Genomic DNA, 14,983 nt, shown 5'->3' with positions numbered 1-14,983 from the left:
CAAGAGCAAGGAAGTATCATCCTCTAGGACATGTTTTTATGCTCCTTTAGGAGCCTATGGAGGGAGAAAAGAAAGAGGGAGAAAGATGTAGGAATAGCACAACTTGAATATAAGAAGAAATGACTGGATTTTCCTCTATTTCTTAAATGAATAAATAAATCTTTTTTAAAAAAGTCAGGGGGCACCTGGGTGGCTCAGTCGGTTATGCGTCCAACCTTTGATTTCGTTTCAGGTCATGATATCAGGGTCCTGGATAGACCCCCAGTCGGGCTGGCTCAGGCTCAGCCCTGAATAGGCTTGGGATTCTCCTGCCCTCTTCCACTGCCCTCCCCCCACTCACGCACCAACATGCCATCTCACGCGCTGTCTCTCCCAAATAAATAAATCTTTAAAAAATGGCTGCATTTTCAATCATACTCAATCACCTACTTGGTATGTTAAATGGGTAACAAGTGTACATGAGTATGGGTGCTGGGGCAACAGGACATGCCTGGAGGCCTTCTGCTGTGCTCATGAACTCTTTAGATGCTGGACCTTAAGGTGGTGAGGAAATTATCCTGGAGGAAGGGCAAGAAACCAGAGTGGCCAGAGTGCCCAGCAAAGTAGTGGGGTGGGGTGGGATGGGGTGACATGCCAATGGCTCCGGCAGTGGTTATTTACCAACTAATACAAAAGTATTTAAATATTTTAACATTGGTGCATACTATCTTAATATCCACCCTGTTTTTTTCATCAGTTATGAAAAGGTTCATCAGCCTAGAATGCAAATATACCTCAAAACCCATTTAACTCAAAAATCCAAGGAATTCAGAATGGCTAAAGGGCAACAGAAAGCATAGAACCATACTTTCTTTTCTATGTGCCCTTTTGCAATGTATAGGTAGAATTACTTTGAATTATTGCTCTCTAAACAATAAATTGGATCAAAAGCTGTTACACTTAATTATAAATTAAATTATAAGTTTTCTAAGTAAAAATTTTTGTTAAACTGACCTTTTTATGAGATTATGAAACAATGCTGGTGGGTTTTTTTTTTTCTTTCTTTCTTGATCCATTAATCCTAATCCCCAAATCTAGGGTTTGGAAGTAGATTAGCTAAATTCTGTTCTCTAGCACTTTTTACAGAAAGCAGTATAGATCAAAGTTATATTCAGCGTCACCCTGAAGGGCCAATGACATGAGAGGGCTTCCAGATGTTTTGGGGTGTATGATATAGAAAAGAGGATGCTGAAATTCACCTGATGCTCATATTGCTTTACTACTATGAGGAAAGTTTTAAAGAATAATCTCTTGTGTTTTGTTTTTTGAACACCTGGAGATGCCAGTTCTTTCTCTCCATCTTCACCACATGAATTTTCATCAGTGCTCAGCACCACAAGGAACCATAATCTTAATATGCATATAGCAACCACATTATATGTGCCCAGTGCTAAATTTTCTAATCAGGATTTCAAGTCCCAATAATGCTTCTAATTTGAGGACACATCTCCCTTCATCTCTCACCTCAACTAACTATTGCCATTTCCCACCCCACCCCTATAGCCTTATTGTATTATGATTACAAGTCTTCCACTTTCCTGATCTGGAATGTTCTCTCAAAGGCTCTTACCTATTCTGGGTTACTTTCTTTTTCACAACCCCAGTTGGCTTTAAATCAGGACTCTATAAAATTTCCCAAATCACTTTATTTGCAATTAATAAACAATAACTTTGGCACTTTTGCCTTCTCATAATTGATTATAGCAGCCTTAAAAGAAACCTGTCACAACCCTCTGCCTGTGTCTCTGCCTCTCTCTCTCTCTCTCTCTCTTTGACTATCATAAATAAATAAAAATTTTTTAAAAAATTTTTAAAAAAGGGGGATCCCTGGGTGGCGCAGCGGTTTGGCGCCTGCCTTTGGCCCAGGGCGCAATCCTGGAGACCCGGGATCGAATCCCACATCGGGCTCCCGGTGCATGGAGCCTGCTTCTCCCTCTGCCTGTGTCTCTGCCTCTCTCTCTCTCTCTCTCTCTCTCTCTCTCTCTCTTTGACTATCATAAATAAATAAAAATTAAAAAAATTTTTTTTAAAAAAGAAACCTGTCACAAAAGTTAGAGAGCCACGAGGTCAAATTCTGATTCTGCTACTGTGTAACTGTGAGCAAGATGAGATGGCCAACCTCCCTGAGCTACAGACTCATCTGAAATATTAGGGATGCTAATAATATAATCCACAAAGCTAATAAGAGAAGAAAATGAGATGATGTTTGTGAAATGTCTGGAAAGAATGGTTATTTGATTCAGAGCTGTTACTATCTTAAGGGTTTTTTTAAGGTTTTAGTTTAATCTTTTAATTTGTGCTTTTCCTCTTGCCCTCATTCTATTGCAGTATTTCCAAGAGCAGATCAGTCATTTATTTCTCCATATCTTCCCAGGGTACAGAGGAAAGAACTCTCTATTTAGTGGGCATGCTACCAATACTGACTAACTTTTCAAAGAAATTTGAACCATTCATTTGTCTGAGTAGTTGATTTACTTTACTATCATAGAGTGTTATGAAAATGTGGCAATATTAAATCTGATGAGATTATGACAGTTGCTGACACAAAGATTTATCATCTAGATGAATAAATATTTAATGCATGTTTAATTCAAGAAAACAGCTTTATAAAAATATTGGATATTTTTCTAGAAGAGAGAGAGAGAGAATTGATCCTGAAATTAAACATACTGAATTCAACATTGATTTAGGGACATATACTTAGTCATATTCACTGTCCTTCTAAACATACAGATGCTTGAATCCAGTACCTAATGGGCAATACCAGTGCTACAGTCACATTAGTACACATTGCCAAATCAAACCCCGTCTCTTATCTCTCATTTGGCAAAGGACAATCTTGAGCCTTCAGAAAAAAAAAAATACAAAAACAAAAACAAAAATGATCAATCAGAATCTCTGCTTGATAAGCCAGAAAGTGAATGGCAGATAACATAAACATAATTGTCTCACAACTGAAAGGTATTCAAACCAATATCCGTGACCCCAGCCCTTCTCTGCTCTTATCTACCCTCCATACTATAACCATATTATTCTTCCCAAAATATGCTTTCAACATGCCTACTGTCTACTAAAAAAAAGTCAATGGTTTCCTAATCTATGTAAAATATTACCTAGCCTGGCATTCAAGTTCCTCAAGGATCAGACTCCTATCTACTAACCCCATTCCCTATTATCATTAAAACATATCCTCAGTTCTTCTCAGTTCATTCTCAACCCCTTCTTGAATTCAAGTCTTTGTTCATTTTGCAAAAATATGCATCCCCCACCACACATATGAATCCCCCCAACCCATACCTATGTATGTTTTCATGTTCCTACACAACACCCCCCCATGCCTCTCCAAAACATGCAAACAATTCAGGCTCAGCAGCAGTTTTGCCTCCTACCATGAATCATGCCAGGTAATGTTGATCTCTCTTTTTCTGAACATACATATAGGCCTTGCTGATACCAGTTATCTGACATTTAACCTAACACTGCTTATACAACAAATAAGTTGTTTCTCTGTGTGTGTATGTGTATGTGTGTTTTTCTTTCTTTTTTTTTAGTGTGTATGTCCATTTCCAACCAGATTATGAGCTTCTAAAGGGAAAAGTTGCTGCCTTTACTTCAGCTTCCATGCCTGCCTCAGTGCTAGGTTCATAGGAAGGATACAGTAAATCCTTTGATGAAAAATCATACTATTTTTCACAAATAAATATATTTAACCCACTGCTAGACTAGCAATACAATAATAAGTTACTGATTTCAAAGTGAAAACAGAGAAAAGGCAAGGAAACCGAATATACAAACATCTAGAAGTCTACTGGGGTCAATAAATAGGTACATCAATAAAGTTTTGGCTTACATCTCTAGGTGTATTGGGTATCTAGGTCATGTATATACAGTCATTATTTAGACATGATTCATTCTTCAGTTTTCCTTTTACTAGGAATATGCCTGGGATATGACTTGAAAGTTATTTTGCTTTATCTAAATTTAAAACTACTGAATATAGAGATGTAGCAGAAGGACACAGGAAATACAATTTATTTTCCATAGAATACAGTATCCTTGCATTATCACAAAACCACGTTTGACATGCTTCATTCAATAACCATGTAGGTAAACCTGAAAAGATTTATGTGCTAGGTAGTTGATCACACTTGGCCTTCAATGCCATTTGATTAACAGGTTTCACCTTGAGACTGTTTTACTGAAAAGGAACTCAAGATTTAATTCCCCAATCCTATATAAATATGCCTTTTTAAAATGTAAAAAGCAAATTGTAGAAAAAGGTTAATGAACCTCACACACTAATAAACCACCCTCCCCACTTTACAAGGAAACTTGATTAAAAGATGAAAATCCACCTCAAGACTTCCAGATAGGCAAGGAGGCCCATTTGCCCCAACTGCCTGGAGACATTTTAACAGCATGCACTTGGAGCTTTTAATGAAAATCAGGTTGAACAGTGTGGTATCAGGAAGCTGCCCAACCCGCCTGTCTGCCAGAATAAACTGTTCAACTTATAGTGCCCCACCTCTTCTAATCAAGAGCTGAAACACCCCCACGAAGTCTCAGAACTGTTCTTAAAACCAGTGCTGATCCTTAAGAAGAAGGTTTTAAAAACATCAATACAGCCACTGCTTAATTATTCTATTCTGTTCATAGGGCAAAGAAGATTCTTTTCTGACCCCTGCAGTGATTAATTTATGCCCTGAAGCATAAGATTTGATTACCCCTCTCTTAGCATGTATAACGTGCAAGCTGTATTACTGGTCATAAAATTATTCAGCCACCATAGTTGGTTCAATGGCCTCCTGAGGCAGTAAGTTCAACTATTTGGCTGCCTGCTGGTAGAGATATATAGCCTGACATTAGCTCAGAATTTACCTGCTATTTGTTTTATCAGTACATGTTTGATGTAAATGATTTCTAAATTCTTAGAAAACTATTGTACCCAGTTAAAAAAAAGGAGTAGGAAAATAATTTGTCTATGAAAGACTTAAAGACTGATAGTCACCAGTGTGCTCATGAAATGGGATGTTTTAATTGAAGTGAATGTTCTGATTTAGTCAGAAATCTTTTGGGTTTTCCACTCTTGTTTAAAATCTTTATAAAACATATTAGTTCGTGTTTCTGGCTCAGTAAGTACAGTATAGTGTGCTGAGCATAATTAATACTTCTCTGATAACTGTAACCCCCAGAGTGCCTTCAAGATCTTCATAGTGAACATTAATTACGATGCTCAGAAGAGTAGATAGCAAAGAGGGAGTGGTCTAGGTTTTCAATATTCAAATCATATTACAAATCCTGGAAATATTTAGGCTGCTTATGTTGGTTTTATTTCTTAATATTTTACCTCACTCCACAAAATATTTGAGGCACCCAATATACCACATAACAATTTTTTAACTGAAAGTACTGAGGCAAAAGGAAAATGTAGACAATGTACAAATGAACAAGCAAAACGTTAAGAAAAGTACTTTCAAAAAAGCCTGCCATATAGTACTCAACAGATGTAATATGAGCTATACGATGTGGCTAAGGCAAAGAAAAATGGGATAAATGGGATAAACTACAACATTTACAATATTCAAAAAATTGAAAAACAACTATTAACAACAACAACAAAAACACTTGTTTGGAGAAATAGTTTTCTTTTCCCTTGACTGTGTGTATTCATCATAATTTTATTATTTTATAATAAATTTTATGTTAAAATAATTTTATGAGACATCTAATATAAAGGACACTACTGGGTGATGTTGTCTAGTGCTTCTCAGGCTGTCATCTGGGATCTGATCAAAAAGCAAATTCTGACAATACATCTATAGTTAGGGCCTGTGATTCTGAATTTCTTTTTTTAAACGATTATTTATTTATTCATAAGAGAGTCAGAGACATAGTCAGACAGAAAGAGAGTCAGAGACATAGTCAGAGGGAGAAGCAGGCTGTCTGTGGTGAACCTGATACAGGACTTGATCCCAGGACCCCAGGATCACAACCTGAGCTAAAGGCAGATGTTCAACCACTGAGCCACCCAGGCGTCCCTGATTCTGAATTTTTAATAAGCTCTTGGGTAATGTCAAAGCTGCTGGTCCTTGGACAATATGTTGAGTAGTAGGATATATAGAATATCAAGGATATTCTTGGTAGCAATCTATCAATAATGAACTTAATTTTCTATAGTATCCCTCATGGTATGCTGAGAGTATGACATCAGTGCAATAAGTGAATTCTGCAAAAGTGATTTTATGAGATGGCCTATGAAAACATGCATTGAGGCATACATATATCTCTATTTAATATCCACTTTGGCCCAAAGGCAAAATTTAAAACACCTAGACAAAGGGTATCCTTCTTTATGTCAGTGGAAGAAGAAACTTAATAGGCATTAAGTTCCTCATATCTGATATTTTTTTCTGAATGAAGAAAAGAATTAAGAATTCTTCATAGACTATGATTTGCTTCTTTGTCACTATAGTGGTTCAAAATATAGGACAAATTCTTTGTAATAGTGTGTTATAAATGTTTTCCATTTTAAATTAATCCCGTGTAAAATTTGCATATTCATATATATGAATGCCTAATAAATTATTTAAAGATTTATGTTTTCTATCGAAGCAAAGTTTCAAGCATTGATCATCTTCAAAGGAAAAACAAAAAAAGCTTTTATCTGCAATATTTAAGCAATTATTTTAAATTATGCAAAAATAATACAGAAGAAAAAAATTTAAGTTAATTGATTCTATATTATGATGTATTTCTTTTTTGATGTAATCCATGAAACAATAGAATTACTAAGTTAAAAGTACCCTCATTTTAGAAAAGAAGGAATTGGAGCTTGGGAGCTTAAATAAATGACTTTGCCAAGGTCACACAGCTAACAAATCCCAGAGTTGGCCTTTGACTATATGACTATAAGACCAATGTTTGTCTCTCATATGTCACATTGCTTTACTATCATTAATTAAATTGACCGATAGACCCCAGTATCAATGTGATTCAATATAATGGTAAAAGAGAAAAAATGGAAAGAGAAGCATATCCTATTCACTCACTGAGTATGTATTGAGAACCATTAACATGCTAGCCATTGATCTAGAAGCAAAAGGGCAGTATGCAGTAATGGACAGGATTGCCAACTCCTCATTGGATACACAGCTTAGTAAATATAAACATGCATTTATTATGCGTTCTTGTAATACAGCCTGAGGAGTACTATGCTACAAAGATATATAAAGCATTGTCTGAAATTAAAGGAGGTGATACTTGAGATGGATTTTGAATGTTAGATATATTTTGGTCAATAGAATAGAGAAGGTGGACCTTCCAGGGGCACAAAGGTATGGAAAAGCATACAATATTGAGTAATGCCAAATAGGTTCCTTATAACAATAAGAAATATGGAATGGTTCATAGTGAAGAGCTACAGAGAGATGGAAATCAATGATTCATGCAAGTTTCTAGCTTAAATAGTAATAGTCAACCTAACAGAGTTAATAAGTCATTAAAACACCTTAACGTTTAGATAATTAAAGAAGATCAAATATAATCGACCTGCCCCTGGATGAGTCTTCCCCTCTCCAAACGGGAATGATGCCATATTGAGGACATAGTGTTGACCCTTGTGGTTATCAGGTTAGTCATTCAGGACTGGTAGTAATCAGACCAGTTTTTGTAAGGGGATGCCTATGTTGTTGAGTCCAGGAACAGTCTCTATTTCTGTGGCCCTGACCATTGTCTTACAGGCCCACTAAGCAGGGATGAAAGTGGATGAAAAAAGAAGCAAACTGTCCATCAAAGTAGGGGTCATCTTATCCATATGATTACTCAGAGCTGGTTCTCTGGTAGATGCCCTTTGTTGAATATTCACATAGAACACAAGCATCTTCACACTATGACCACCCCAAGATCATCAATTTACCTCAACCAAGTTGAGCACTCTTCAGCACTCTTCAAATAGGCATAAGAAATTCCCCTACAAAGCCTTAATTATACAATGAAAGGGGAGAGGTAGTGTAGTAGGAATATATGCAGTGTAAGTCTGAGACACCTGCTTATGCCTCTTGTATCTGCTTAAGCCTGATCTCAAACTTAGGTTTTAATGAATGATAAATCATAACTGCTCATGCTTAACTGAATAACTAGACGTCTGTCTTCTGGGAACTGTTTTTCAGAAAGATATCTGCATAAGTAGACACTGCTTTGTTCCAAACCCTGGCAATCATAACTGCAATTCTCCTATAGAGGTTTGTCAGAAGTTCCACAAACATCTCTATTTTCCAGATACAACAAATATTATTGGATCTGATGGCTCATTAAGCTCAAGCAGGAGAGCATTTTGCACTGTTGTGCTACTAACTGCAGAGCCTTTTCTTGCTTCATTTTGAGTTACTCAATAAATATGGTAGAGCAGCTTATTTGTGGTATATGCTATCTCCCAAATCCAAATTAGCCAACCAAACTTTGTGCCACCATAATCTTTCAGAATTAAATTAAGGCAGAGAGAAGGAGTGCTGACACACCCTAAGGCAAGACTACAAAGATGCACTGTTGATCGTAATTAAGTAAAAGCACACTGTTGCTGGTGATCTTTGCAAACTGTTATACAGAAAAAAGCACTTTTTAGATCAATAGCTTTGTACCAGGTCCAAAGGACTGTGTTGATTTGCTTCAGTAAAGAAACCACATCTGGAACCACAGCTGCAAGTGGAATCACTGCCTGATTGCATTTAAGATAATCTACAGTAATTCTCTAAGATGCATCCATCTTCTCCAAAGTCCAACCAAGTGAATTAAATGAGGACACAATGGAAATCACCACCACTGCATATTTCAGGTTTTTTATATTGGCACTAATCTGCAGTCTTCCCAAGGATGCAGTACTACTTCAGGTTCACCATCCTGGCAGAGATGGAAAGTTCTAGAAACTTACACATGCCCTTTATGCCAGAATAACCCTCAACTCAGGGGCATCTGGGTGGCTCAGTCAGTTAAGCATCCAACTCTTGATTTTGGCTTGGGTCATCATCTCAGGATCGTGGGATCAAGTCCTGCAATAGGTTTCAAGCTCTGCATGGAGTATCCTTGTCCCTTTCCCTCTGCTCCTCCTCCCCTCCCCACTCTCTCTCCCTCTCTCTCTTAAATAAATAAATTAAAATCTTAAAAAATAAATAAAAATAAAAAAGGATAACCTTCACTTTATGAGTTGGGGGCCAATGTGAAACTTGACAGTTTCCATGTAAGTGTGTTCCAATTATACACACAGATATTAAGAAATGGTTTTATGAACCCACTGAGAGGTTAAGATTTGTCTAAAATCATCTTTGTTACTGAAGTACTGAGACTTCAGGCAGGTTCACATAAACCTGCAGGTACATCCTAAAATATTGTGCCTTAAATACCTTTTTTGCTTCATCCTAGTCCCATCCCTATGTCACTTGAGCCATATCTCTATTTTGACTGGTGGACTGCATTATCATTTTGGGTCCCCATGCTTAGCATACATTTAGAGAACATGTTAGTAATTTCCAAAAATTCTGGGTATTTTCCTCTTCCAACTACATAGTTGCCCTGGTTAGTGGCTGTAGGTTCCTTTGGAGAAAGCTTGGAGAAAGATTAAGCATATACTTTGGCAATATTTCAGGGTTCATTTTTAGGAGGACTTGGCCTCTAGATCTGTTAACTGTCTTAGTCTGGAATCTTGGTGACATACCAGGACTTCTCTTGTGGTGACTCAATCAGTTTTCTAGCCAATAGACCTAAAGTTTTGTCTCCTTACAGTTTAAACAATATTAAATAAGGAGTCTATAATCTTTTACTCCTATAGATACCATAATAATTATTTATAATCAAAATATCCATGCAGGAAAAAATACTCAATGCCAATTTGCTTCCTCTGCCTTTCACTAATTCTGTCAAAGGCCCTGCCACCTGGACCTTTCCCTCTCCAGAATTCCAACATTCTCATTAAATTCAGGAAGCTTATCTCAATACCAGCATCTCCTGTGATGCTTCCTGGCTTATAGAAGACAACGATCTCAGAAGTATCCTACCTGTTAATGTATTCTCAATGCCTAAATTAAGGAATGTCCTTTGGACTCTCCCTGGGAATATAGTGTACATGTGTGGCAGTGGTGGGAAAGAGAGACAGCTTGTGACAATCACATAGGATAATCTACTGCAAAATATCTACTTCCATATGCTTTTTAAATTTTATTTGTTTGTTTGTTTATTTATTTATTTATTTATGAGATACAGCTAGGCAGAAACAAAGGCAGAGGGAGAAGCAGTCTCCCTGTGGGGAGCCCAGTGTGGGACTTGATGCCACGATCACTTGATGCCAGGATCGTTTGATGCCAGGATCACAATATAAGCCAAAGGCAGACGCTCAACCACTGAGCCACCTGGGTGTCCCAACTTCTATACTTTTGATTCTTTTCTTGTTACTATGCCACAGTAGTTGTGGAATTCTGACTTCACTGAATGTACAGTACCATTAAGTCAAAGTTTCAGTCACTTAACCAGTTTTGTAGAACCACTTCCAACTGCACAAATTAAAACACTATATCATGACTTTCTACCAAGTTTACCATATCAATAAATCCAGCCTTATCCAGTTATAAGTTTTTCCTCTCAGTCAATAACTCTTAGGAACTATTCAATATAAATTAGCAAAATCTTACAATTACTCTGAAATATAAGCTATCTTATCCTGGATGAGACTTTATACTTGTTCCCAAGGAATATTCTGAAAGCTGATTCTAGTGATAGGTCTGAAGACAATAAGAGATGTTTGGGATGGGTCTTGGGAACAGTGGACATCCCCTTACACATGGCAAATGCCCTAAGCTAACTAATTGCAGGAACATCAAGCATGGGAATCCTACTGTAATTTTAGGTCTGTTTTTAGTGAGGTTAACTCTAAAGCATAAATAAATAAATCTTTGGGGGCTCTTTTGAGAGGGTTTTCTGTAATGGTGATTTGAAATAAAGGTTTAAAGACACCACTTTGTTGTTTTCTTCCTTTAAGCTTCCCAGTGTAGCCATAAAAAGCCCTTGCACCCCAGTCTTTGTACTCTTCAGCATTGCCATACAAGTCAAGTTCAGTTTCCATTTGATCCCCCCAATACTTTATTTCACTAGATACTTCTTTTCAATCACAATAATAGTTTAATTAATTGTGCGCCACTGCATACCATAAGCAAGGAGGTCAGCACTACTTTCAAGACAAATGTATTAAAAAAAAAAAAAAACAGTGCCCAAGTATCATCTTTGAGAGTGTGTTTCCAGGACCACTCTGGTAGTAGGTATGCTGTCATGCATCAGGTTGTCAGGAAAACCAAAACCAAACCAAGTATTTCAACAGAGAGCAGATAGCATGGGAAACTGATTTCACAGGTATTAGTGAACTAAAAAAAAAAAGCACAAAAGGGATAACAAAGTAGCATGGACATAATTATAAAGAATAGTTACCTTAGAGGTTAGAAAAATAGAAGGGACCTCGAAGCTGATAGAAGGGACCCAGAGCTCTGAATAGAGGTACTGGTAGTTCTGGGGAGATATAATGGATGAGGCCAGTCTAAGAAGGCCAAAAGAAGCTTCCATTCAACTATTCCTAGATGTATGCTACAGGAACAGCAAGCGGAATATTGTTCTCCTAACATCCATCTACTGGCAAAACCTAACAAGAAGCCAATTGGTAAATAACAAGGACTCTGCAGTCCTGGCCCCTTGCCACAAATCAGAGTATGGGAAGGTACTTTAGAGCCAAGAGACAACAGCTTGATAACCAATATATTTTTAGCTGAAGAAATCAAAACCACAGAAAAATTACAAGAGGTCAGGAACTAGGTTTTAATTTCAGCCACATCCCTAATGGGCTGTAAGAATTTTAGCAGGTAATTTCACCTTTCCGAGCCTCAGTTTCACTTAAAAAAAAAATCACTATAACAATACCACCCATGCCTTCCCGGCAGGAGACATAATGTAGGCGCAAGCACTCTGAATAAGTATAGAGTACTATATAATCATAAGCTTGTCTCACTATTATTATCCATACTAAATGGAGCCAGGAAAATAATAGATGAATGAAATTCATAGATAATCTTAAAATCTTCAGTTAGACGGCTTTATATTCTTTTTCATCTAACCAGTCTTTACAGGACACATGTAAAATAGCTCAATAAGCTCCATGTCTAGCCTTTTATGGAGTTGATAATGTGAATCCAAGGACAGGACCAGGGGAGAATGAGACAATATCAGGAGCTTTAGCTAATTCTCCAAGTGAATGGAGAGTTTGAGTAACTGAAACATGTTTACCAACTAGTTACACATAACCCGCTCCTCCTGAAAACTGAATTTGAAAAAATAACTACTGCCTACACAAATAGTAAAAATTATAGTAAATAGTAGGCCAATATAAAACAAATAACAAAGTTCAGAATACAAAGGATTTTGCTTTTATTTTTGTTTTGTTTTACACTGAGGTCATGAATAATTATTTGGAAAGGAAGTTAATAGATCTATCAGTACATTTGATTCAATAATGTTGCAAGTTAAAAAAAAACACACAGAATTTGGGTGGTACAGTCGGTTGAGCATCCAACTCTTGGCTTCAGCTCAGGTCATGATCTCAGGTCATGATCTCAAGGTCTTGAGTTCGAACCTCCTGTCAGGCCTGGGCTCAGCATGGAATCTGCTTAATGCTTTCTCTCCCTCTCCCTCTGCCCCTCCACCCCACACTCCTGCTCTCTCTCTCTCTCTCTAATATAAATAAATAAATCTTTAAAAACAAAGAAAAAGAAAAACCACAAAATTAAATAATGAATACTATAGCATTTACTGATACCTATAGGAGACTTTTAGGTAATTGCCCATAAATCAGAGTTTCATTCTAGACTAGACAGGATTAACAGACTTGATTGCTATTATTTTAGAATTTTGAATGAAAATGAATTCAAAATTAAAATCAAGAATCTCTCTAAACAACAACAAAAAAAGAATCTCTCTAAACATATATGAGCAAAAAAAAAAGAGTAAAAAAAAATAAACATATATGAGCACTTATTTAGCCAACAAATAATGATTATCTTCTTCGAGACAAATGCTAGGTTCTCAGGATACAAAAATGAGGAAGAGCTCCAATATCTACACTAGTGCTGAGATGAAATATGAGAACAATGAACTCTACCTGAAGGTTCTAGGAAAGGATTCCCAAATATGACATTTAAACTGAATCTCAAAAAACTGAAATCAAGTTTGCTATTAGGAGGCAGTAAAAAGGCAGTGAAGAAAAAGTCAGCCATGTCACAAAGGCAGATGGTCATGAAAGGCAGCAACATACTAGATGGACAATAAAAGTACTGCATTGTGTGGGACTTGAGGATGCAAGAGTAGGAGCAGAGGGTGCAGCAGCCAGAGGAGATGAAACTTGAGAAGCCAGAATCAATGCATGAAGGGATATGCTATAATGGTGAGGACTTTAGACTTGATTCAGTTGGAAGCAGGATCCCAACGACATCTTTAATAGGGAACTGAAATAGGGGATATATCTAATTATTGGAGCATGTGACAGCTTTGATACTCAAATAGAAAGTGAATTTTATTGGAAAGAAACTGGGGTTGAGAACTATTGCAGTCATCCAGGCAATAGATGGCAAGGACCCATGTGCAAAGCTGCAGAAGTGAGAATAAAGGAGAGGAATCTGATCTGGAGATGTTCCTTATATATATCAATAGGCTATGCATGTGAAAGAGGAAAGTCTGGAAGAGAATTCTGAGGTTTTGATATTGGGAGAGTAAGAGTTGAGAGAGTGGAAAAATCTTCCATTCAAATTGAGCAGGAGTCAGCAAATATTTTTCTGTAAATGGCCAGATAACTCAGGCTATTTTAAGCCTCTGAAAGCCAGACGGTCTTCATCATAACTACTCAGTTCTGCTTTTGTGGCACAAAAGTAGCTACAGGCAACACATGAACAAGTGTGGCTGTGTTCCAATAAGACATTTTTACGGACACCAAAATTTGAATTTCATCTAATTTTCACATGTCATGAAATATTTTTTTCATTTTCTCTTAAATATGTAAAAACTATTCTTACCTTTCTGTAAGGCCATGTAAGAACAGGCAGTAGGCTAGATTTGGCCCAAGGACCATAATTTGTCAGCCTCTACAACAGAGAAAACATGGGAAGGAATAGCATTCAGGTTGAGTTTAAGGTGGGACATCCAGGTAAGAGTGTCCAGAGACAGGTGTCCGGGTATGGACCTCAGTAAAGGGAACTGTTCCAAATGCTCTAGAAACACTGTTCTTCATGGTTATGAAGAACCAAAATTATGTGAGAAGACAAATACAATAGAGAAATGAAGACCATATCCTACCCTAATGCTGCTTGTAAAGTACATTTTAATTGCAGGTAAAGCAACATTTGAGGATTTTATATTATCAAACCCAGACACTTATCTCTATAATAGGCAGTTAGAAGCCAAGGCCAAAGAGCTAAAGCATTTATGACAGAACTTATAAAAGTAATGAAAGATGATAGAGTACAGGAACTGTCCAAGAAGCAAATAATGTTTCATCCTTTAAGGGTGAAAGACAAAAATGAAGCTGGATTTAATTTTAGAAGAGGAATTTCATTTGTTACTTGTCAAAAACACTGGTGCAATAGATAAATAGAAGTCATAGAAACCTCCTTCTTTGGCAATATGTAACACTACTCTGCAATATGATGCTTGTTAAGTAACATTCAAACCACTCATAAATGATCCTAAGTAGGAATGGGTTACAATTCAATTTGATAAAGAAAGGATTACAGTGTCTCTGGTGCCTCACTGGGACAGCTTTTGGGCATGTGCTGCCCTGCTTTTCACAGTCAGAGTCATGAAAAGTAAATTTATCTTGAGGTCGCACCTCTTATTTGGTCGAGGCACAGTATCTCTGGTCCACACTGGA

At 37.0% G+C, this 14,983-nt stretch overlaps 1 protein-coding gene across 3 annotated transcripts in view; it reads right to left on the bottom strand.

Annotated features, from left to right (window-relative positions):
* The window catches only part of NXPH1 (neurexophilin 1), a 287,509-nt gene that overhangs the window by 22,788 nt on the left and 249,738 nt on the right, over window positions 1-14,983 (bottom strand). For 2 of the 3 annotated variants that reach the window (XM_041727364.1, XM_041727365.1), the window contains one exon: window positions 14,130-14,198. The exons of the other annotated variant lie outside the window; for it this stretch is intronic. In XM_041727364.1, coding sequence (XP_041583298.1) covers window positions 14,130-14,198 — 69 coding nt within the window. The remainder of the gene's footprint in view (window positions 1-14,129; window positions 14,199-14,983) is intronic. 3 annotated transcript variants of the gene reach the window in all.

The sequence above is a fragment of the Vulpes lagopus genome, chromosome 13 (genome assembly GCF_018345385.1).
Source record: "Vulpes lagopus strain Blue_001 chromosome 13, ASM1834538v1, whole genome shotgun sequence".
NCBI lineage: Eukaryota > Metazoa > Chordata > Mammalia > Carnivora > Canidae > Vulpes > Vulpes lagopus.
The sequence above is the reverse complement of the archived record's forward strand: the minus strand, read 5'-3'. Positions and strand labels throughout refer to the sequence as shown.